This window comes from Thamnophis elegans, chromosome 6 (genome assembly GCF_009769535.1).
Source record: "Thamnophis elegans isolate rThaEle1 chromosome 6, rThaEle1.pri, whole genome shotgun sequence".
Classification (NCBI taxonomy): domain Eukaryota; kingdom Metazoa; phylum Chordata; class Lepidosauria; order Squamata; family Colubridae; genus Thamnophis; species Thamnophis elegans.
The window spans coordinates 3,924,176-3,950,421 of NC_045546.1; the positions used below are offsets into that span (position 1 = coordinate 3,924,176).

The following is a 26,246-nucleotide window of genomic DNA, read 5'->3' on the forward strand; positions in this document are numbered from 1 at the left end:
TGGCCAACTTGTAAAATGTGGTGAAACTCACTTAGCAACGCTCTTGCTTACCAACCAAAATGTTGCCTCAGGAACTCTGGCATTTGAAGCACGCAAGTCTTAAAGCTGTCAAGTTACAAGACCCTCGCACCCCTAACCCTTTAGACAAAAAACAAAGCCAGGGGTGTTCAAACTTGACAGCTTTAAGACTTGTGGACTTCAACCCCCAGAATTCCTCCTCCAGTCATGTTGGTTCAGAAACTCTGGCATTTGAAGCACGCAAGTCTTAAAGCTGTCAAGTTACAAGACCCTCGCACCCCTAACCCTTTAGAAAAAAAAGCAAAGTCAGGGGTGTTCAAACTTGACAGCTTTAAGACTTGTAACTTCAACTCCCAGAATTCCTCCTCTCGCTCTTCAACTTGAGGAATGTGCAGACGGGCGGGGGGAGGAAGCTGGAACCGTTCTAAACGGCACGGTAGATTTTTGGAACGTCTTCTATAGAAGAGGTTAGAACTGGCAGGAACCCACCTCTGGGGTGGAGTCAGTTGATCGTCGGAGCTACCGGTTCAGCTGAACCGGTCCGAACTGGCTGAATATCACCTCTGGAGTGAGAATCCTGGCTAGATTTCTTCGATGATCCATCAGTTTGTGCCTTCGTTTTCAAGGTATTCTCGGGAGTTTTCTCCAACCAACTTCTCCAAAGTTCAAAAGCACCACTGTTCGCTCTCGCTTAGCAACCCTGAACGGGCTTGATTTTGATCGTAAGTTGGCGACTACCTATACTAAATCAACGACTGCAAGGGTTGATTCACTTAACGGCAGAAAGAAACTCACTCAACAACTGCCTTACTTAACGGCGGAAATTGTTGCGCTCCACCGTGGTCGTACGTCAACGGAGTTCCTGTCACAAGAAGCGGTTCTCAGCCACTCTGGGCCAGTCCGTCCAAATGCACGGAGCACTTTCGGCACAACGTGTGCCGTTGGTTGTTTTTCAACACAAACTCCGGCTCTTATCTTTGTCTAGATCACAATCTGGACACAAACAATTAGCGTCAGGAGTTTTGCAATACGCCAGCGTGTAAAAGAGCCACAGTTTGTCTCGACATCATTTCCAGAAATCAGTTAAGGCAGGACTGAAATGCCTTATCGAAATTTCCCTTCCTTTTTTCTTACGAAAGAGGGTTGTTGTTGTTGTTTTTTACCGTATTCTCGGGGTGCTTGAGAATTTCTTTCGAATTTCTCTAAGGGGAATTTTGGAGCCTGGGGTGGCAGAAGAAGGAGGAAACTTCTGGAGGATACAGGTTCTTAGGACTTAAGAGAGGGGAAGCAGGAAATCTTCAAAATTTTGGAGAGAGAAAAAATGTGACAATTAAAAAAAAAAAGATGTTTCCATGCAGCTAGTCCTCAGAATAACAGAGTCAGAAGGAATCTTCAGGAGGTCCAACCCACTGCTCAAGCTGGAGACCCCCATACAGGCAGACTTCGACACAACAGTTTGTTTAGTGACTGTCGCCACATTCAATGCTGTGATTAACTGGGAGGGGGGATTATATGGAGTATGGGAGAGCTATAGTCATCATAACGTTCCTTTCTCAGAGAGTCAAGGTCATCCTGCCCTGCACCTGGAGGGGGTGTGACTGGGAGGCATCTCCAGTTTTGGACGGTGCCTGATTGGATCACGTGATGGGACATGGGGGCTGCTGGGCAGGGACTTGAACTTTCGTTTGGGTGGGGAACACCTGGAAACTTTCAGATTTGGGTTTTCCCAGATGTGCCAATAGGACACCTCTAATAAAACGGATCTTTGAGGTAACTCAAGACTCGGCATCTCCTTTCATTGAGGGTGTTACTTGGAACCCCGCAGGGATGGGTTCCTGCCAGTTCTGACCTCTTCTATAGAAGAGGTTCCACAAATCTACAGTGCCGTTTAGAACCGGTTCCAGCTTCCTCCCCCCCGCCCGTCCGCACATCATCAGATGAAGAGCGAAAGGAGGAATTCTGGGAGTTGAAGTCCACAAGTCTTAAAGCTGTCCAGTTTGAACACCCCTGGGATTTTTTTCTAAAGGGTTAGGGGTGCAAGGCTCTTGTAACTTGATAGCTTTAAGACTTGTACATTTCAATGCCGGAGTTCCTGAGCCAACATGACTGGAGGAGGAATTTCTGGGAGTTGAAGTCCACAAGTCTTAAAGCTGTCCAGTTTGAACACCCCTGGGATTTTTTTTCTAAAGGGTTAGGGGTGCAAGGCTCTTGTAACTTGATAGCTTTAAGACTTGTACATTTCAATGCCGGAGTTCCTGAGCCAACATGACTGGAGGAGGAATTCTGGGAGTTGAAGTCCACAAGTCTTAAAGCTGTCAAGTTTGAACACCCCTGGGGTTTTTTCCCCTAAAGGGTTAGGGGTGCAAGGGCAACTTGACAGCTTTAAGACTTGCACGCTTCAATGCCAGAGTTCCAACATTTTGGTTGCTAAACAAGAGCGTTGTTAAGTGAGTTTCATCACATTTTACAAGTTGGCCATGCCCACTCAGTCATATGGCAGGCAAGCCACTCCCACCCAGTCACATGACAGGCAAGCCACTCCCACCTGGTCACATGGCAGGCAAGCCACTCCCACCCGGTCACATGGCGGGCAAGCCACTCCCACAAAGCAGGCCACACCTACAGAAGAGGTTCTAAAAAAATTGAAACCCACCACTGGAACCCCGACAATAACCCAAATCTCTTTTAAAACTCAACCAGCTAGCCCGAAACTCCGGGGTGCTGTCCGGGGGTGCTGGGCCCTGAACGTCAACCCGTAACCGGAACGGCACGAAGATTCAGGGAAGATGGAGGAAGGAGATTTTGTCAGATTCTTGAAGTGTGGTGGGGAAAGCCACAGGACAGATTGAAACACGGGCAATCAAAGGAGACAGGTGTCACAATGAGGAGACGCAACACCCCCCAGAAACGCTTATCTGAGGTTCAAACCGAAAGCAACAACAGGTAACAAATGAATGGGCTGGCTTCAGTTCATTCCATTACTCTAATCAAGCGGAATTTCATTCATCTTCCTCCTCCGTTCTCTTTGTGATGCTGTTCCAACTCATCCCTTTGATTCAAAGGCGTCAGGTGCTATTTTAGCTAATGCTTCAAAGGTTTCCCTTCAAACACATTCCTGACTTTTTGTTGCTTTGAGGTCTACGATTTTATTATTATCTGTACTGCATCTATTTACCAGCTGATAACCCCGGCGTTGCCTGTGTATTTATTTATCCGAATCCTGTATCAAGACAGGAAAAGCCCTGATTACGGCGACAATTAAATTAGTTTTCCCGGTACCCGCAGGAAAAGTGATATCACCTTAATTGCTAATGTTGGGTTTTCCCCCTTACCAGAGGGAGCCCCCTTGTGGAGTACCGTGAAGCCGTTGGCATGGCAACTCCACTGTGCTGTACAGGAGGAGCCATTTTACGGCAGTACGGTAGAAGACATTTGAAGGCACAACAGGCTGTATCTTAACAGAACAACCCCCCAAGGGGCGTTAGGGGGGGTCTCTTGACCCCACAGTATTTTTTTCCAGAGAATTCTCCGGCATATAAGACGACTTTTGAACCCCAAAAAATTATTTCAAAAATTGGGGGGGGTCGTCTTATACGCCAGGTAAACCAAAAAAACAAAAGAAAAGAAAAAGCAACGCCGACAAGCAAAATCCAGGCCGCCACCAGCCCAGGCGCCGGCTTTTCAATTGAAAACCTTGGCGCTCCTTGCCTGGGCATGTGGATAGATAAGCGCTGGGAGGGCTTAGTAAGGTCTGGCTGGAGGTCTGGAGGAGGAAGGCGCTGAGTTCAAACTACGAAAGCCTGGAAGCTGGAGGCCTTCAGCCGGCTTGCGGGCGCCTGGAAATAGGGGGGTCATCTTATACGTCCAGTCGCCTTATATGGTGGAATATACAGTATGTATATTCTACAAATTTACACCCGGCACATTCCCAATACAGGCAGTCCTTGATTTATGACCGTTTAACAACCATTTGAGGTTATGACAGTGCTGGAAAAAATGACTTGCAATTGGTTCTTGCACTTATGACCGTCACAGCGTCATGTAATCCAAATTCAGGTCCTTAGTAATTGGCATGTACTGTGTTTATTGCCCACTGTCCAATTGGGGAATCCAGAAAAAGAAACTACTGGGACATTATTTTACTAAGAGTATAAAACTTTACCGAAAAAAATCCACATTGGCACAGAAGAAGCAAAACCACCTCTGGGTTTCCCGCGCAAAATCAAACATAGTTAATGCCCCCTTTTTCCTAGGGGCCGCCCACAATCCATTAAATCCACCAATCACTCATGTTCATTTTGTTATGGGAAACATCCAGCCACCCTGGGACATCTTCTCGGTGTGTCCTTGGGATGCCAGCAATGTCCCCCGGTGCCGACGGATGCTTGAATACCATTCTCCCACCTCTGCATTTCACACACACACACACACACACACACACACACACACAGAGTCCCTGTTATTGTCAAGCTGTGAGCAAAGTTCAAAATGTAGATCAGAATGTGAATCAGTTGACACTTATAATGGTTGCAGTGTCCCGGGGTCATATGACACAATAGCAGTCTTCTTATATTTACAATAATACAATAGCAGAGTTGGAAGGGACCTTGGAGGTCTTCTAGTCCAATCCTCTGCTTAGCCAGGAAACCCTATAGCGTTTCAGACAAATGGCTATCCAACATCTTCTTAAAGACTTCCAGTGTTGGAGAATTCACAACTTCTGGAGGCAAATTGTTCCACTGATTGATTGTTCTAAGTGTCAGGAAATTTCTCCTTAGTTCTAAGTTGCTTCTCTCCTTGATTAGTTTCCACCCATTGCTTCTTGTTCTACCCTCAGGTGCCTTGGAGAATAGTTTGACTCCCTCTTCTTTGTGGCAAACCCTGAGATATTGGAAGACTGCTATCATGTCTCCCCTAGTCCTTCTTTTCATTAAACTAAACATACCCAGTTCCTGCAACCATTCTTCATATGTTTTAGCCTCCAGTCCCCTAATCCTCTTTCTTGCTCTTCTCTGCACTCTTTCTGGAGTCTCCACATCTTTTCTACGTCGTGGCGACCAAAACTGAGTGCAGTATTCCAAGTGTGGCCTTACCAAGGTTCTTATAAAGTGGTATTAACACTTTATAATGCCTTGGTATTTGAGGGGCTTTGAGGGGCTGCCCCAAAGAAGAGGGGGGGTCAGCCTATTCTCCAAAGCTCTTGAGGGCAGGACAAGAAGCAATGGATGGAAACTAATCAAGGAGAGAAAATACCTGGAACTAAGGAGGAATTTCCTAACAGTGAGAACAATTAACCAGTGGAAGAACTTGCCTCCAGAAGTTGTGGTTACTCCATCACTGCAGGATTTCAAGAAGAGACGGGACAACCACTTGTCTGTAATACTATAGGATTTCCTGCTTGAGCAGGGGGTTGGTCTAGAAGACCTCCAAGGTCCCTTCCAACTCTGTTATTCTGGGAATTAATCAGTGGAATAGCTTGCCTCCAAAAATTGTGGATTCTCCAACACTGGAAGTTCTTGAGATTGGACAACCACTTGTCTGAAATAATATAGGGTTTTCTGCTTGAGAAGGGGTTGGACTAGAAGACCTCCAAGGTCCCTTCCAGTTCTGTCATTTTGGGAATTAATAGGGGGAACAACTTGCCTCCAGAACTTGTGAGTGCTCCAACACTGGAAGTTTTTAAGAAGGGACTGGATAACCCCTTGTCTAAGATAGCATGGGGTTTCCTGCTTGAGCAGGGGGTTGGACTAGAAGACCTCCAAGGTCCCTTCCAAGTTCTGTTATTCTGTTATTCTAATTTACTCTACGGAAGGGCAGTTTTTCTGCAGCACTGACCGTCAGAGGGAAAATCCCTGTTCAGGAGAAAACATCCCCAGATGGATTTTAGCTCTGTTTGCAATTACTGGGAGGTGTGTGTGTGTTTGTAGGATTGGGGGCAGGACTCAGTGGGCACCAAAACATCTGTATCGCTTTGACAGAAAGCTGCAAGACTCCAGCTGTGGCCAAAGATGCAATCTGGATGGGGGATAAAAAGGAACACAGCTGTGGAATGCTTTCACTTAATTCATAAATACAATCCTTCCTCCTACTGGAATATTGTTTTACTTCCTCTTGAGTCAGGCTGGAGGCAGAGAAGTGGCGCTGAAAATGTCAGATGACACCCCCCAGGTAGTCCTTGAATTACAACAGTTCATTTAATGACTGTTCCAAGTTACCACGGCACTGGAAAAAAAAGGGACTTAGGGCCGTCTTTTACGCTTATGACTGCATCCTCATGGTCACTTGATGCAAATTCAGTCCCTTGGCAACGGGCTCGTATTTACGACGGTTGCAGTGTCCCGAAGTCACATGATCCCCTTTTGCGACCAACGTCAACTGGGGCTGGGGGTGGAACAATCAAGAAACAAACAGGGAACCAAAAAACCCCCAAAATACTTCCCCACAGGCAATTGATGCCAAAGGAATCAAGATTAACACCAGACTTAACATCACACCAACAATTAACATATTAACAGAGTTGGAAGGGACCTTGGAGGTCATCTAGTCCAACCCCCAGGGCCCAAGCAGGAGACCCTACACCATTTCTGACAGATGGCAGTCCAGTCTCTTCTTGAAAGCTTCCAGAGGATGACACTCCCACAACTTTCAAAGGCAACTTCTGTTCCATGGGTTGATGGTTCTCACTGTCAGGAAATTCCTCCTTATTTCCAGGTTGAATCTCTCCTCCTCCTCCTCCTCCTCCTCCTCCTCCTCCTCCTCCTCCTCCTCCTCCTCGAACCTCACACCCTTCTAGCATTGATCATGGTTAATTAAAGATCTCCAAGAAAACAAGCAAGCTCAGAGACCACACAGTTTTGTAACCTGCATTTTGACAGAAAGAACTGGAAAAAACAGGGCAGAGTTAATCATGCTTTTGGTATGTCTCAAGCGCACTCCTTCTCACAAAACTGTTTACGCTTTGAAAGCGAAAGTCAAACACCACAAGATTCCTGAAATAACTTTCTGATCCTCGGGGGGTCAAAGCTACGAAAGACGACAATCTGATTTTTTACAGCATTTTGGGGGGGATTTTTACGGCATTTTTTGGGGGGGGGGGAACAGGGTGTAGTAGTGGTTAAATAAACTCAGCAACCATAAAGCAGCCCCCACAGTTGTGAACGGACACACCATGGTCCTTTACCACCAATTTTACAACGGCCAGCACTTGGGACCGTAATGGGCAGGCTCCATCATGGTCGTAAGTCCAGGCCTTCCGCACAGCCTTGAAGAACTGGCTAGCCCGTCAGGCCTGGGGATGAAGATAGTTGCCCCTCCCGAATGATGAATGCATGTTGGTTACTGTTTTATTATATGTGTCTTTGTTATTGTCTGCATTTCCCCTTCCCTGATTTTATGTGAGCCGCCCTGAGTCCCCTCAGGGAAAAGGGCGGCCTACAAATGTCAATAAAATCTATAATCTAAAAATCTATAAAATCTATAAAGTCGAGGACTAGCTATAAAGATTGGGCACAGTGAATTTTCCAGGTGCAAATCCCCCTAGATAATGGGGAAAGGTTGCATACCACTGAATTAAAAAGCCCCAAACACTTTTTGTCCAGCAAATCAACCCACACCTGATTTTCTGAACTAAAAAACAAAGTTAACACTAAACAATCAAGAATGGGATGATATCCCAATCAAGGACCTGTCAAAGCAGAAAAACAAGCTAACAGTAAACAATAGGCGAATCAAGAAAGATCCGAGATCACTCCCACCAAGGCTGACAGGACAAGCCACTTACATAAAAACAGAAGGCAAAACCGTACTTCCTTCTAGCACTGATGACGTTACCTAGTTTTGTAATGAAAGGTCTGTAAGAATTCAACAAAGCTAGAGGGAGCATGAAGGATGCTACGTCTATCCTTGAAGCAAAAGAGCTGTTGCTTTTTAAAATAATCCTCCTCCTCCTCCTCCTCCATCCACTGCCAAATCCGTTCCTTTCTAGCACTGATGATGTTACCTAGTTAGGTAATGAAAAATCTGTTGTCAACTCACAAAGCATCCCTGGCCTGCTCTCGAGTTGCCATGGGCAAGAGAGGGGGGAAAACTAACAGAGCAGCACGGCAGCCACAAACGGAAGCACATTCCAGACATATCTTTCTCAAGGCTGTCTCCCAGGTTACCCGCAGCAGCTGGAGGGGCGTGATCTCTACAGCTCGGCAAAAGTACTCAGTGGAGAATGTGATTTATGACACACCCTGGGTGGGGGAGGACGGTGGGAAACAGGGTCATAATTGGGCCGTAAATTACGTGAGGTCAGACCTGGCTTCACCTGGGTACATGCAGACATGTGGCTCCTAATAAATAACTGGATTTCTTTTGAAGCTTGGCTCGAGGCTCATGATTTAATTAGGACACCCGTGGGAACCCTGACATCTGTAAGAATACAACCAAAGTCAGAGAGAGCATGAAGGACCCCACAGCTATCCTTGAAGCAAAAATGCTGTTATTTTTTTTAACCCTCCTCCTCCTCCATCCACCCTCAAATCCACTCCTTTCTAGCACTGATGATGTTACCTAGTTAGGTAATGAAATGAAATACCAAAGATCCCACCATTCAACCTTGAGCTACAAATATTCTCTTCTATTGGTTCTCCATAGATAAAGCCTCTGCTCCTTAAAAAGATACACCCTCATTTTCACATTTATTGAACTTCCACCTATCATGTCACCTCTGGTCCTTCTTTTCATTAAATTAGACATACCCAGTTCCTATATGGGACACAGTGGCTCAGTGGCTAAAATGCTGAGCTCGTTGATCAGAAAGATCGGCAGTTCGGCGGTTCGAATCCCTAGCACCGCGTAACGGAGTGAGCTCCCGTGCCTTGTCCCAGCTTCTGCCAACCTAGCAGTTCGAAAGCACGTAAAAAATGCAAGTAGAAAAATAGGAACTATCTTTGGTGGGAAGGGAACAGTGTTCCGTGTGCCTTTGGCGTTGAGTCATGACCATGGAGACGTCTTCGGACAGCGCTGGCTCTTCGGCTTTGAAAGGGAGATGAGCACTGCCCCCTAGAGTCGGGAATGACTAGCACCTATGTGCGAAGGGAATCTTTACCTTTTTACCACCTATACTGTACCTGTGCATTTTGTTTTTCTTGCCTATATGTAGAATCTATATGTTGAATTTTATTTCTCCCTCTCCCCCTTCATTCATTGCCCTTCCGATTTTTTCCCTTCTTTGCCCTGCTCAGCTCAACCCTCCACACACACACACCCCTCATCCCCTCCCAGGGCCCTGTGACAATTTATGAAAGTAGGAAGCTGTAAGAAGGAGCCTGCGCCAGGGAAGGAAACCGGGGTGTGCGCTGAACACAATAGAAGGGAAGTAGTTGGGCATGGCTGCAGTATGTAATGCTTTCCGGGCTGCGGAGCCGGGAGGCTTTCGGCAAAGAGTTGGGCAGAAACGCAAAGGCTACAGCAGACGGCCATTCTTGGCGGCCCGCAATGGAGGCTTCGGTCGGAACCTGCCTTTGCAAGCTGGTTTACAGATCGGCAAGAGTTGGAAAGGGACCTTGGAGATCTTCTAGTCCAACCTCTCGCTCAAGCAGGAGACCCTCTACCAGAGATGGAGAACCTTTTGGGGTGCCAAAAAATGCGAGGGCGCACATGCGTGTTGGCACCCATAATGTAAAGCGTGCCCCCACATGTGCATGCACACACAAACTCCGTCACGCTTCTCTCCCCCCACCATGCGCCACATTGCTCGCCTCCAAGTTGAGCTTGGTATTTCCCCCAGGGGGGAACGTTTTCTGCCCTGCCCAGGCTCCCGGAAAGCCTCCGGGGCCTGGGGAGGGCGAAAAAGGGGGCCCAACGGGCTAACTGGAAGTTTGGAAATGAACTTCCGATAGGCCTCTTGGGCCTGTTTTTTGCCCCCCCCCTGCCCCCCCAGGCTCCAGAGGCTTTCCTGAAGCCCGGGAAGGGCAAAAATGGCCTCCCCCAGCCCTCTGGAAGGCCGAAAATCAGCTGGCTGGCACACATATGCACACTGGAGCTGATGGCTCCTGTGCCAGCAGAGATGGCTCGGTGTGCCACGTGTGGCATGTGTGCCATAGGTTCGCCATCACAGCCCTCTACCATGCTGTACAAATTTCTTCTTTAAAAGACAAAGACAGATTCCTTGTGCGTCCAATCACGCTTGACTAATAATTCTATTCTATTCTATTCTATTCTATTCCATTCCATTCCACTCCACTCTCTATTCTATTCTATTCTTTCTTATTCTACTCTACTCTACTCTATATTCTATTCTATATTCTATTCTGATTTCTTATTCTATTCTACTCTACTCTAATCTACTTTACTCTTCTCTATTCTATTCTATATTCTATTCTGATTTCTTATTCTATTCTATTCTTTCTTATTCTATTCTACTCTACTCTTCTCTATTCTATTCTATTCTATATTCTATTCTGATTTCTTATTCTACTATTCTATTCTATTCTATTCTATTCTATATTCTATTCTATTCTATTCTATTCTTTCTTATTCTATTCTACTCTACTTTACTCTTCTCTATACTATTCTATTCTGATTTCTTATTCTATTCTACTCTATTCTATTCTATTCTTCTCTATTATGTTCTGTTTTATTCTATTCTATTCTGATTTCTTACTCTACTCTACTCTTCTCTGTTCTATTCTATTCTTTCTTATTCTATTCTATTCTACTCTACTCTACTCTTCTCCTATTCTATTCTATTCTGATTTCCTATTCTATTCTATTCTTCTCTATTCTGTTCTGTTCTGTTCTATTCTATTCTGATTTCTTACTCTACTCTTCTCTGTTCTGTTCTATTCTATTCTATTCTATTCTACTCTACTCTACTCTATTCTATAATGTCCCGTGTTGGAGTAGCCACAACTTCTGGAGGCAAGTCGTTCCACTGATTAATGGTTCATTGTCCGAAAATTCCTCCATATTACCAAGTTGAATCTTCCAGGCTTCCCCAGCCATCATGCTTTAACACGGGTGGTTCCTAGAATCACAGGACTGGAAGGGACCTTGGAGGTCATCTAGTCCAACCCCCTGCTCAAGCAGGGAACTCTACCATTCTGGACAAATAACTGTCTAAATTTCTTTTTAAAAATCTCCAGTGATGGAGCACCCACAATTTCTGGAGGCAATTTCTGTTCCACTGATTAATTGTTCTCACTGTCAGGAAATTTCTCCTCAGATCTAAGTTGCTTCTCTCCTTGATTAGTTTCCATCCATTGCTTCTTGTCCTGCCTTCTGGTGCTTTAGAGAATAGGTTGATCCCCCTCTTCTTTGGGGCAGTCCCTAAAGTATTGGAAGACTGTCATCCTGTCACCCCTAGTCTTTCTCTTCGTTAGACTACACCAGAGGTGGGTTCCTACCAGTTCGCACCTATTCGGTAGAACCGGTTCATCAAATCTACCGAACCGGTTAGAAGAGGTTCCACCAGTGGACCCGGAAAGCAGGCCACACCTACAGAAGAGGTTCCAAAATTGTTTGAAACCCACTACTGGCAAGGATCTTGTAACCTGACAGCTTTAAGACTTGCATGCTTCAATGCCAGAGTTTCTGAATAGCTACTTGGACCGACCTAAGTACTAATTCATAATTTCATATCCGGTCACATGGGCAGCAAGCCACTCCCATCTGGTCACAAGGGTGACAAGCCACTCCCACAAAGGAGGCCACACCCACAGAGTAGGTTCCAACAATTTTTGAAACCCACCACTGGACTAGACATACCCAATTCTGCAACGATAGCCGATGAATCATCCCAGCTGCTGTTTATACTTATTTGTTTCGTGGATGTTTTTAAAATGTAATCTTTTTTTATTTTTCTTTAAAAAAAAAACAAACACAAATATATCATCATTTGTCAATCATTAAGACATTGAAATACGATTTTTTTTTGTTGTGTGTACCCCTCCCTCCCTCCACCCCCCCATCCCCCCTCCTCCTTCCCCCCCCGACTTCCCAGAACCCGTTTCGTGGATGTTTTTAATTGCTTCAATGTCTTTTAAATTGTTTTAAATGTTTGATAATTTTGGAACTCTAAACCATCCAGAGTTGCTTGGCTGAGTTGGGCGGCTGTAGGATTTGAATAAATAAACAGATAAATAATTTTGGCCATCTCCTGAGGCAGCACTGCTGGAATTTGGAGGCAAAATAACTAAATTCCAGCAATGAAATAAAAACCAACAAACACACACAGCGTAGGAGCAAACGGACCACATGTTTCCAAGAGCCATCAGGATCAGAATTAAAATAGGACTGGAAAGGGACCTTGGAGGTCATCTAGTCCAACCCCCTGCTGATGCAGGAGGACCTATACCATTTCAGACAAGTGACTGTCCAGTCTCTTCTTAAAATGCTTCAGTGATGAAGTATTCACAAGTTCTGGAGGCAAGCTGTTTAATTGTCCTAACTGTTAGGAAGTTTCTCCTTAGTTCTAGGTTGATTCTCTCCTTGATTAGTTTCCATCCATTGTTTCTTTTCCTGCCTTTAGATGCTTTGGAGAATAGGTTGACCCCCTCCTCTTTGTGGCAGACCCTCAAATACTAGGAGACTGCTATCATGTCCCCCACATCCAGTCCTTATCTTCTCTAGACTGGCTATGCCCAAATCCTGCAACTATTAGAATAGAATAGAATAGAATAGAATAGAATAGAATAGAATAGAATAACAGAGTTGGAAGGGACCTTGGAGGTCTTCTAGTCCAACTCCCTGCCTAGGCAGAAAACCCTATACCATTCCAGACAAATGGCTATCCAACCTCTTCTTAAAGACTTCCAGTGTTGGGGCATTCACAACTTCTGGAGGCAACTTCTGTTCCACTGATTAATTGTTCTCACTGTCAGGAAATTTCTCCTCAGTTCTAAGTTGCTTCTCTCCTTGATTAGTTTCCACCCATTGCTTCTTGTTCTGCCCTCAGGTGCTTTGGAGAATAGCTTGACTCCCTCTTCTTTGAGATATTGGAAGACTGCTATCATGCTATCTCCCCTAGTCCTCCTTTTCATTAAACTCCGTAGACATACCCAGTTCCTGCAACCGTTCTTCATATGTTTTAGCCTCCAGTCCCCTAATCATCTTTGTTGCTCTTCTCTGCACTCTTTCTAGAGTCTCCACATCTTTTCTACATCATGGTGACCAAAACTGAATGCAGTATTCCAAGTGTGGCCTTCCCAAGGCCTTAGAAAGTGGTATTAACCCTTCACGTGATCTTGATTCTCTCCCTCTGTTGATGCAGCCTAGAACTGTGTTGGCTTTTTTGGCAGCTGCTGCACACGGCTGGCTCTTATTTAAATGGTTGTCCACTAGGACTCCAAATCCCTCTCACAGTTACTACTGTTGAGCAAGGTACCACCTATACTGTACCTGTGCATTTTGTTATTCATATGTTTTTGTCTCCAGGCCTTTGATCCTCTTAGTTCAGTGTTTCTCAACCTTGGCAACTTGAAGATGTCCGGACTTCAACTCCCAGAATTCCCCAGCCAGCGAAAGTTTTAGTTGCTCTTCTCTGCACTTTTTCCAAAGTCTCAACATCTTTTTTGTAATGTGGTGACCAAACAGGATGCAATATTCCAGGTGTGGCCTTACTAAAAAGGCTTTCTAAAGTGATGCTAAGAATTCACATAATTTTGTTTCCATGCCTCGGTTTATACAACCCAGGATAGTGTTCACTTTTGGCCCATCTCACCCCATTTCCTGCCTCTGCCCCCTCCCCCCCCAAAAAAATAAAAATTAAAAAGTCTGTATTGTGCGATGAAACGTCAGTAGCAAAATTGTTTTTTAGATCCTGTGGTTTTGGATGTCTGAGTGAGTTTGCAAATGTAAGGATTGGCGCTGTTTGCTCTCCAAAGGATTTACAGTCTCGCTCCCACCTTTAAAACCCTCCAACATCTGGATTAAACATTTCATTCAGGGGACATCGGATCGTTCCTGGGGAAATCTGCTACCGCCCACAGCGCATAGGAAGCGGCCTAAACGATCTCTCTTGCACACCATCCAAACACCCACAAACACAACACATTCCCAGCTCAGAGGAAACGCCTCCGATTTTTAATTACGATGTACAGAATTAATTATGATGTACTACAAAGTTAAGAAGGGGCCTTGGAGGTCTTCTAGTCCAGGGGTCACCAACATTTCGGATCTCAGGGACCATTAAATTCATAATTTTAAATCCCGCGGACCGCTAATACGATCTGCCTAATGACCGGCTGGGTGGGTGTGGCCAGTTGGTCATGTGACTGGGTGGGCGCGGCCAATTTGATGTCACTCACATCGAGGGGCGCCTCACCAGCCTCTACTCGCCCCTCCTCTCCCAGCCCCTCCTCGCCTGCCCGCCTGGGCTCCTTAGGGCCCCAACAGGGAGCAGTTGCTGGAGCTAATCAGCCCCCAGGAGAAAGACTTGGCAAAACAGCTCAGTTCAACAAGTTCAACACAGTTCAAGAGCAACAAAGATGATTAGGGCAGTGTTTTTCAACCTTTTTTGTGCAAAGGCACACTTTTTTCATGAAAAAAAATCACGAGGCACACCACCATTAGAAAATGTTAAAAAAATTTAACTCTGTGCCTATATTGACTATATATAAAGTAATTTTCCCACGGCACACCTTACACTATGTCACGGCACACTAGTGTGCCACGGCACAGTGGTTGAAAAACACTGGATTAGGGGACTGGAGGCTAAAACATATGAAGAATGGTTGCAGGAACTGGGCATGTCTAGTTTAATGAAAAGGACCAGGGGAGACATGATAGCAGTCTTCCAATATCTCAGGGGTTGCCACAAAAAAGGGGGAGTCAAACTATTCTCCAAGGCACCTGAGGGTAGAACAAGAAGCAATGGGTGGAAACTAATCAAGGAGAGAAGCAACTTAGAACTGAGGAGAAATTTCCTGACAGTGAGAACAATAGAAGGACTTGCCTCCAGAAGTTCTGAATGCCCCAACACTGGAAGACTTTAAGAAGATGTTGGATAGCCATTTGTCTGAAACGGTGTAGGGTTTCCTGCCTAGGCAGGGGGTTGGACTAGAAGACCCCCAAGGTCCCTTCCAGGTCTATATTGATTAATTAATTCATGAATGGCTTGCCTCTGGAAGTTGTTCTTAAAAACCTCCAGTGTTAGAGCGTTTACAACTTCTGGAGGCAAGTCCTTCTATTGATTCATTGTTCTGATGGGTATGTCTAGTTTAATGAAAAGAAGGATTGGGGATGACATGACAGAAGCCCTCTCATATTTGAGGGGCTGCCACAAAGAAGAGGAGGGTGGGGGTCGTCAAGCTATTCTCCAAAGCAAGAAAAAAAGCAATGGGTGGAAACTAATCAAGGAGAGAAGCAACTTAGAACTAAGGAGAAATTTCCTGACAGTGAGAACAATTAACCAGTGGAACAGAAGTTGCCTCCAGAAGTTGTGGCTGCTCCAACACTGGACGATTCTAAGAAGAGATTGGATAACCATGGTGTAGGGTTCCCTGCTTGACCAGGGGGTCGGACTAGAAGACCTCCAAGGTCCCTTCCCACTCTTCCTTGTTCTGTTGATGTCCAACCTTTCTACTTCCTCATTCGTCGCCGCTCTCCTGTGCCCAAAGTACTCGACGCCCCCGATGTGAAACGTAGAACTCACCCGGATGATCTTCCGACTGGTTGAAGCCGCAGATCTGACAGATGTTCCGCACCCATTTGTTCATTTCTTCTTCCGTTTCCGCCACCAAGTAGAAGGTCCTCTCGCTGGTTTTGATGTCGAAGACGAAACTGTCCTGCAGCTCCTTCTTGTTGAAGGTCAGCCCGGCGTCCACCTGCTCGCAAAAGTTGAGGTTGATCACCCGCAGCGGCTTCTTGGAGTGGTTGTTTTTGTAGTACTCCAAGACATCGGGGTCACCGCTCATCCGGCCACTGCGAAGGATAAACCATCGTTTTTTCCAGGCCTGGAAAACACAGAAAGAGAGATTTTTTAATTCTGGGAAAGAGAAACAGCTGCGTCGGAAAGAGAGATTTTTTTAATTCTGGGAAAGAGAATTAATTTGATTCCAATTGAGCTGGGGTTACGGATATTCCTCGAGTTATGACTGCAATTGAGCCCCGCAGTTATAGATTGTCTTTGACTTACGGCCTATTTGTTTAGCGACTGTCCGAAGTTACGGCGGCACTGGAAAAAAAGTGATGTATGACTGCTTTTCACACTTAACGACCCTTGCAGTATCCCTGTGGTCATGTGATCAAAATTCAGACGCTTGGCAACCGGCTCATACTTATAGCAATAGCAATAGCAGTTAGACCTGTCATTACCTCCATTTCTTCCCCATCGATTCGCCAGGAATTGAGAGGGCCAGATGCCATGATCTTAGTTTTCTTAATGTTGAGTTTCAAGCCAACGTCTGCACTCTCCTCCTTCACCCGCATCAAGAGGCTCTTTAGTTCCTCTTATAGCAATAGCAGTTAGACTTATATACCGCTTCATAGGGCTTTCAGCCCTCTCTAAGCGGTTTACAGAGTCAGCATATCGCCCCCAACAACAATCCGGGTCCTCATTTCACCCACCTCGGAAGGATGGAAGGCTGAGTCAACCTTGAGCCGGTGAGATTTGAACCGCTGAACTGCAGATCACAGTCAGCTGAAGTGGCCTGCAGTACTGCACCCTAACCACTGCGCCACCTCGGCTCTATACTTATGACGGCTGCAATGTCCTGGAGGCTCATGGAAAACCCCTGGAGTCTGGGGAGGGCAACCCCCCCCCTGCCAATGTGCAGGAGGCTGACTAGGCCGCGCCCACCGTAGCCACGCCCACCCAGCAACCTGGCAGCGAATCTGTTGCTGGACCTTTTGAAGCCCGTCCCTGGCTAATTCTGAAATTCAACGTTTCATTGGGGTATCATTGCAACTCCGGGAAAAACAGGTGACAAATCGAGCCAGTTTCGAGTCATTTGCACTCCAGCGGAGGAAAGGATGAAACCGTCTCATCCGCGGCAATTTCGGGGACAACTAAATCACAGCAGGAGAGATAGATCCGGAGGGCTTGTTTTGAAGCCTGTAGGCTGAAATGTTTCGAGAGAGGCATGCTAATTCATTTGCGTGTCCTAATAAAGCGGGACTTGTCAAAACACATTATGGGTTTATACGGGAGCTGTGCGCGCCTGGGAATGATTCAGAAGAGCTGCTTTTGACTTGCTGCTAATTAATACAGCCCCATCTCCCCCCCCAAGATTTCCACATGAATTTAAACAAAGAGACGGGCTGCTTTAATTAGTCGACTCATTAAAAACATCTCTTCAAGCAGCCCCATTTGTTTTTAGACCTCCACATCAACTTTAAAAAAGAGATGGTGCTGCTTTAATGAGTCAGCTCATGAAAACAACTCATCAATCAGCCCCATCTTTCTTCAGACTTACACCTGAGCTGCTTTGGACTTGCGGCTAATTAATGCAGCCCCATCTCTTTTTTTTCAGATTCCCACCTGAATTTAAAGCAGCAGCTTTAATGAGTCAGATCATGAAAACAACTCTTCAAGCAACCCCATCTTATTTTCAGACTCCCACATCAGCTTAAAGAGAGAGAGATGGGGCTGCTTCAATGAGTCAGATCAAGAAAACAATTCTTCAAGCAGCCCTATCTTTTCTCAGACTTTCACATCAGCTTGTTGAAAGAAATGTCCTTTTGGGTTCAGCTCCAAGTGGGGAAGAAGACACTGGAGGCATGGAGGCTGCTTGGAAAGATGGTTTATTGTTGGACAGGGCCACATGGCTTGAGCCCTGAACAGAAAAGGTGATCACATGCTTCAATGTTGGTGGAGAAGAAGAGAGAAGGGCTGAGGAAGGGGCTTGCTAGGCTTTTTATACCCTGCTTAGTCCCACCTCTCTGTTTCCTGTTCCTGTGTAAGAAATGTATTCTGACTGGTTGTCAGACTCCCATGGTGCATGCAGGGGGCTACTCTCTAGGCTGTTTTGAATACAGGTATGAGTTCTCAGATGCCATGTGGAGAGTTGAGTAATATCCCTTCCCCCTACAGCTGCAGTGAGGAGAAGTCTTTATTATGTAAAGTGGGCTAGCCTGGCCATCTTAATGGCCCATTAGCTGGGGATGGGCAGAAAGCTATAGGCAACTATTCTGTCTTTTAAAACATGTTTCTTTTCACATCCAGAGAAATATTCTGCCTTTTCAATATTTCCTAGGATATTTCATTTTTTCTGGGAGAGGGCTGGATGATAACTTCCCACAAGCTTAAACAAAGAGATGGGGCTGTTTTAATGAGCCAGCTCTTTCGCATGGAAAGCTATTAAAAAGAAGAAGAAATGGTTGCTTTCAGAAGCAGCTGGAGGTGCTGCGCTCACACAAGATCTGAAGCACTTCTTCTGAATTCTTCAGCTCTATTCTTACGCTATTTTGGAGTTAAGGAATCGTCCTTCCCATCCCTTAGATTTCTGCAAGATAGCAAGCTCCTATTAATCACGGCATTTTGGCTTTTAGGTAGAGCGAAAACAAAATAAGTGACCAGACGTTCTAAAACCCAGAGCTCAGTTGACTAACAATGTTGTTTGTGTCAGAAGAAGAAAGAACGAGTCCTCCTCCTTCGGCCCGACCCCAAAAACCCTCTTGGAGAGATCTTGAACTCGCTGGAAATAACCTTGAATGGGCAACGAAATGCAGAGCTGTGATTTATAAGTGTTGTCAGTACATGCTGATCCTAGATGACAAAGAGTTGAGTTCGAAGGTTTGCCAAAGCTCAGCCTGGGGAAAACATTTATTTAGCGTGTTTGTAATGTTACAAGGCTTTGCAAGGCAGCGCCACTAAAATTGATATAAAGGGAATTTAAGAGGCAGGTGGGAACCTAGGAAGTAAATCAATTTTAGAGCCCGATATAGAGATGGAAAAGTAGATTTTTGAAGGGAAGAGAACAAGCCAATCACTCTGCTGTGATTACAGTCATTAAGTTCTGCAGCTTTTATTTACGTTGAGCTGTTTAATACCCCGAAATGCAAACAAGCACACACAGACCACCTCCATCAGATAACTAAACTCTGATCTAACTTTTTGACCGTGTCCCACGCACTTCTCAAATCACATGGACTAGAAACTTAGCTTCGAGAGTGGTACGGGCGGGGTGGGGGCAACTGGATGCTCCCACTCTAACAACACAAGAAGAGGGATTGCAATTATTATTATTATTATTATTTTCTGTGTTCAAAAGTTTTATTTCTTTTAAAACAAACATTTCATCGTTCCTCAATCCGTAAGACATCGAAGTACAATTTTTTTGTATGTCAAAATAATTCTAGTTTACCACCAAATTCTTGTCTAGCCTAATGCATACCCCTCCCTCCCTCCCCCCCCAACCCCCTCCTCCTCCCCCCCCCCGACTTCCCAGAACCCGTACACGGTATGGATTTTTAACAAACACAGTCTAAAATCTATTGAGAAAAAAGAAATAAAGAAATTAATGACATTCTACATTGACCTTAGCTTCTTCTTGCCGAACTAACTTTAAACAATTTAAATCATTTCTGATCTTAAGCATAGGCTAACTGGAATTTCTTGGTCCCGTATTTATTTTGTATATTATAGTCAATCCATTTTTTCCAGTCTCGTTTATATCTCTCATTTGAGTGATCTTTAAGATATGCCGATATTTTAGCCATCTCGGCTAAGTTTGTAACTTTCAATGTCCATTCTTGAGTTGTAGGCAAGAGGGATTGCAATTATTAAGGGTCTCCCGAAAATGGGTAAACTCCCTGCAACTAATCAGGAACCCCGCAGAAGTTTACCAACTTTTTTAAAAATTAAAAGATATATACATATTCAAGAGCCGATGCCTTTGATAACATTCATTCATCAGAAAAGGGGATACCAGATCATCCTATTTATTTATTTTTTGTAACTTTTTCTATTATTCTGCAAAGGAGAAAACTACCCCAATAAGGAGTAAGTTGTTACACAGATGTTTAAAATGTTGTGCAAAATGTGAAAGCATACAGTGCTTAAATCAAGACAGTGCTTAAATCAAGGGATAATATATATTTTTTTAATGGCATTTATCTCGATGGTTAGTCCTCGGCTTTACGACCACAATTCAGCCCAATTTTTTTTTGCTGCTATGTGAGACATCTGTCAAGCGGGGTTTGCCCCGTTTTGTGACGTTTCTTGCCAGAGTTGTTCAGTGAATCCCCGCACAGGTGAAACGAGAGGTTTGAGTTACGTTAGCGGTCGTTAAGTGAACCCACTGACTTTGCTCATCAGAAGGGGGATCACATGAGCCCCAGGGACCCTGCAACCGTCATAAATATGAGTCAGTTGCCAAGCGTCTCCATTCTGATCAAAGGACCACGGGGAGGTAGCAACGGTCGTAAGTGTGAAAAACAGTCCTATGCCAATTTTTTTTTCCAGCGCTGTTGACACTTTGGACAGTCAAAGTGAATAGAATAGTTAATAGAAAAGTGAACTGATGGATTAACTGAGCAATTGTTGAACAGCAATCCTTTAGCTCAGGATCCAAAAAGATCTTGGCAGATTTGAACTATAGGTTTTATTCAGAGGTGGGTTCCTACTAGTTCGCACCTATTCGGTAGAACCGGTTCGTCAAATCTACCTAACTGGTTAGAAGAGGTTCCCCCAGTGGACCCGGAAAGCAGGCCACACCTACAGAAGAGGTTCCCAAAATTTTTTGAAACCCACCACTGACACACAGAGAGAGAGAGAGAGACAGACAGACAGACAGACAGACAGACTGACAGAGAGAGAGAGAGAGAGAGAGAGAGAAAGAGAAAGAAAGGAAGAAATAAATAAAGAAAAAAAGAAAAAGAAAGAAAAAGAGTGAGAGAGAGATGAAAGAAAAAAAGAAAAAAGGGACAGAGAGACAAAAGGAAGGAAAGAGAGAGAGAGAGAGAGAAAGAAAGAAAGAAAGAAAAAAGAAAGAAAAAGAGTGAGAGAGAGATGAAAGAAAAAAAGAAAAAAGGGACAGAGAGACAAAAGGAAGGAAAGAGAGAGAGAGAGAGAGAGAGAGAGAGAGAGAGAGAGAGAGAAAGAAAGAAAGAAAGAAAGAAAGAAAGAAAGAAAGAAAGAAAGAAAGAAAGAAAACACATGGCCGGCAAGCCACTCCCACCAGGTCACATGGCCGGCAAGCCACTCCCACAAAGGAGGCCACACCCACAGAGTAGGTTCCAAAAATTTTTGAAACCCACCACTGGTTCTATTCAACCACATGAGATTTAACGTGGAGGAAAGCAAGGTTTTACAACTGGGCAGGAAAACCCAAAGGCACAATTACAAATTGGCTCAAAAACTATTAGATGGGGTGAATGGATGAGGCAGGCTCAGGGTTCAGCAACTAACAGCTCTTTATTAAGTGACAACCATGTACAATCCAGCAAAGACTCTGTCTGGCCACAGCCTTTTTATAGGGAGCTGTCAGACCCTTCGACCAATCAGATTTGAATACTGTTCCCGCCGGAACAGAGGACCTTGGTGGAAACTACTATGCTGAATGTCAGTATATAACAAAAACAGTAACTGTGAGAGGGACCCAGTGGTGGGTTTCCAAATTTTATAGAACCTCTTCTGTAGGTGTGGCCTGCTTTGTGGGAGTGGCTTGCCAGCCACGTGACCGGGTGGGAGTGGCTTGCCAGCCATGTGACCGGGTAGGAGTGGCTTGCCAGCCATGTGACTGGGTGGGCATGGCCAACTTGTAAAATGCGGTGAAACTCACTTAACAACGTTCTTGCTTAGCAACCAAAATGTTGGCTCAGGAACTCTGTCATTTGAAGCACGCAAGTCTTAAAGCCCTTTAGAAACAAAAAAAACCCAGGGGTGTTCAAACTTGACAGCTTTAAGACTTGTGGACTTCAACTCCCAGAATTCCTCCTCTCGCTCTTCAACTTGATGATGTGTGGACGGGCGGGAGGGAGGGAGCTGGAACCGGTTCTAAACGGCACAGTAAATTTGTGGAACCTCTTCTATAGAAGAGGCTAGAACTGGTAGGAACCCACCCCTGGAGGGACCTTGGAGCCCTAGTGGATGATCCCTTAAACATGAGCCCGCTGTGCACGGCAGCAGCCAAAAAAACTCATACGATCCTTGGTTGTATAAACAGAGGCATAGAATCAAAATCAGATGAAGTATTAGTACCGCTTTATAAATCCTTAGTGTTCTGACCGAGGCTTCCCAAGAGCATGAAGCAAACTCCGACAAAAAACCCTGTTATTAATTGACTGTGAATTCTCCTCATTCACATCCAGCAAAGTCTTTCGAGGGAGGATTTATAGTCACAGACCTTATCTGGCTTGGAGAGCTGCCAGGCCGATATCTGCAAAACCTGGCAAGGAGTCTCGGAGAGTCACGAACCAATGAAGCGAACTCATGGTCTCCTGCAAGCTCCACTCCCCTGTCGCTCCTCTTTGATTCCCTCTGGGAGGGGCCATTCATCGTCCATCTGTGGCCTTACTCCCGAGTCGACCCCTGTTCCTTAGCTGTTCCCTTCGTCTGGCAGCTCTGCGCATGCACACACTGGGAACAGGCTCCAGCTGTTCATCTGCCTCACTGATCTCCGACTCCAAAGGCAGCTGATAAGTGGCATACGGATCTGGCCCCCTCTCTGCCTCCGACGCAGAGCCCTCCTCCGAGCCTTCTCCAGACTCCAGGACTGGCCCAGGTTCCTCCTTACCGCTGGCGATTAAGGGCCTGAAGACAGAAACATATGAAGCACGATTGCAGGATTTGAATTTGGCCAGTCAAGGGAAAAGAAGAACTAGGGGTGAAGTGATAGCAGTATTCCAGGAGGAAGGAGTCAACTTATTTTCCAAAGCCCCAGAAGGCAAAACAAGAAACAATAGATGGAAACTAATCAAGGAGAGAAGCATCCAGGAATTAAGGATAAACTTCCTAACAGTGAGAACCATTAACCAGTGGAACTGCTTGCCTTCAGAAGTTGTAAGTGCTTCATCACCGGAGGTTTTAAAGAAACCACCTATCTGAAATGCTATAGGGTCTCCTGTTTGAGCAGGGGGTTGGACTAGAAGACCTCCAAGGTCCCTTCCAGCTCTATCCTGATTGACTGAACATTTGATCCAAAGCTCTGGGTCACCCCAGTAGCTCTTGTTCAAGAAACCTCAACTGTGACTGATACATATATGAATTGAATACTTTAGAACTTTTTGTTTTAAAATGGATAAGGATAACAATGAATTTATGTATACTTGATAGAGGATTGGTGATATAATGTATAACCCTAAGAATATATTATAAAGATATCTTCTTGTTGATAAATAATTTTAATAAGGAAGTAATTAAAAATTAGTATATATATATATGAAGTGACTATTTAGAATACCTTGTTGAAACATGAAGGCATATCATTTTTGTTCAAATGTATGATGTACAAGGACAATAATGAACACAAGCATACTCGATAGTTGATTGGTGGGATTATACATAATTGAAAACAGTGATATACAAATATAAATGGTTGGTAAATCTCTTTCATATTGGGATCTGTGATTATATAAAGGTATATTGTTATTAAACAGACAATCAAGAATGTAAGGGAATTAGGTTCATTGAAAAAAAATATAATTGAATATACGCTGTACAATGAAAGTGAGGTATTTACTTATATTAGATGAAAAAAATCTGTGATTGCAAATGTAATTGAGAATATGGATGCAAAAACACTTGTAACCAAATGATGTGTTGTATGTAATGGATGAGATCGGTTTTTTTAAACATTGTTTTTTTAAAATTTTTATGTTTAAAAATAAAAAAAAGAACATATGAAAAAAAAAAGAAACCTCAACTGCGGATCAAGAACCGTCAATAAGGTGGTGTCATAGCAGGTGCGAAGGATGGTAAACAAAGCATTCCAAACTATACCTTATAACCTCTTAAATGGAATAATAAAAATATAAGAATGGCAAAGAAAAAGAATAACTATGTGAATGTATATCTATAACTGTATGTAAGAGAATAAATGACAATAAAAACATAAAGCATAATATAGGTAAATAATATTTGGTCATAAGTAGCTAAGTATAAATAAATAAAGAATTGTACATAAAAATGGATAACGAACAAGGAGATTATGAACGCAAGATAGAAATGTATAGTAGGGAAAACACTAACTGCAAAGAAACCGATTCGGAACTGCGGTATGATATACGATGGAACTTATTGTTCCTATGTTGTTTTTAAGTCATGTGTCTGTTTCTGTTGATGTGCTTATGTGTACAAAATAAAAATGTACAATTAAAAAAAAGAAAAAAAAGAACGGTCAATCTCTTCCACTCTTTCTCATTGGCAGTTTAGATCTAAGCATTGTTGCCTGGGATCCCGAAGATAATAAATGGCCACCGTGATTAGAGGCAGATCCTCCTTGAATCTGTCCAGTTCGCTTTTAAAGCCATCTTAAATTAGCGGCTGTCACATTGAATGCCAGTCAGTTCCCGAAGTTTAATTACAAGGCTTCCCTTTTATACAGCATCTCAGCCATCCTGCCAAGCCGTTCATTATCGCATCCCTCCTTGGTATAATTTAGCAAATAAACCCTGATGTGTCACCGCCACTGACACTGTCCTTGGCATTGTCTCCTGAATCCGTGTGCGCTTTTCGCAGACACCCAGTGAAATTTGAAGCCGTTTGCCTCTTCGAATTTCGCCTCCTGCCTTTGTATAGCATCGATCCAGGCACTGCGGAAAAAACCTTTAAGCGTTGGCTCCAAGCTCCTTGGCAAAAGAAGGGTGGAAAAACACCACACCAAAGGCTTTAGCAGTGGCTTCAAGTTGCAATGCGCCAGGATTAAGTTTGTCTCCGGCAGTGTTTCTCATTCTTGACAATTTTAGGTCATGTGGACTTCAACTCCCAGAATTCCCTAGCTAGCATCCTTCAAGATAGGTAGACTTCAACTCCCAGAGTTCCAAGCTGTATTGCCTCAAAATAGCTGTACCTCATTCCCAGAATTCCCCAACCAGCATGCTTCAAGGTGTGAGGATAACACCCAGATTCAACCCACAGTCAATATTGCTTCAAGATGCAGATTTGAAGGGAGCTTCAAAACATGTGGACTTCAAATCCCAGAATTCCCAGCCAGCATGCTTCAAGATGCAGACTTCAACTCCCAGAATTCCCCAGCCAGAGGCTTCAAGATGCAGACTTCAACTCCCAGAATTCCCCAGCCATCATGCTTCAAGATGCAGACTTCAACTCCCAGAATTCCCCAGCCAGAGGCTTCAAGATGCAGACTTCAAGTCCCAGAATTCCCCAGCCAGAGGCTTCAAGATGCAGACTTCAACTCCCAGAATTCCCCAGCCAGAGGCTTCAAGATGCAGACTTCAACTCCCAGAATTCCCCAGCCATCATGCTTCAAGATGCAGACTTCAACTCCCAGAATTCCCCAGCCAGAGGCTTCAAGATGCAGACTTCAAGTCCCAGAATTCCCCAGCCAGAGGCTTCAAGATGCAGACGTCAACTCCCAGAATTCCCCAGCCAGAAGCTTCAAGATGCAGACTTCAACTCCCAGAATTCCCCAGCCATCATGCTTCAAGATGCAGACTTCAACTCCCAGAATTCCCCAGCCAGAGGCTTAAAGATGCAGACTTCAACTCCCAGAATTCCCCAGCCAGAGGCTTCAAGATGCAGACTTCAACTCCCAGAATTCCCCAGCCAGAGGCTTCAAGATGCAGACTTCAACTCCCAGAATTCCCCAGCCACCATGCTTCAAGATGTGAGGATAACACCCAGAATCCCACAGTCAATATTGCTTCAAGATGCAGACTTCAACTCCCAGGATTCCCCAACTAGCATGCTTCAAGATGTGTGGACTTCAACTCCCAGGATTCCCCAGCCAGGATGCTTCAAGATGCAACTTCAACTCCCAGGACTCCCCAACTAGCATGCTTCACGATGTGTGGACTTCAACTCCCAAAATCCCACAGTCAATATCGCTCCAAGATGTGAGAGGACTTCAACTCCCAAAATCCCACAGTGAATATCGCTTCAAGATGTGAGAGGACTTCAACTCCCAGAATTCCCCAGCCAGCAAGTGCTGGCCAAGGAATTCTGGGAATTGAGGTCCACACATCTTCAAGTGGCCAAGGTTGAGAAACGTTGCTCTAATCTAGGGCAAATGTGTAAGCCCAGATGCCAACAGCTGGTGACCTGACACTCTTCCCCCCCTTTAAGCAAACATCCGTGGCGTAAGTGGGAAAGCGCAAACTGTGGGACGCTGGCTTTCAAT

At 44.7% G+C, this 26,246-nt stretch overlaps 1 protein-coding gene across 1 annotated transcript in view; it reads right to left on the reverse strand.

Annotated features, from left to right (window-relative positions):
* The window catches only part of LOC116510139 (GRB2-associated-binding protein 2-like), a 92,987-nt gene that overhangs the window by 26,061 nt on the left and 40,680 nt on the right, over nt 1-26,246 (reverse strand). The window contains 2 exon segments of the mRNA XM_032219565.1: nt 1,071-1,077; nt 15,659-15,959. Of these exon segments, the coding sequence (XP_032075456.1) occupies nt 1,071-1,077; nt 15,659-15,959 (308 nt within the window).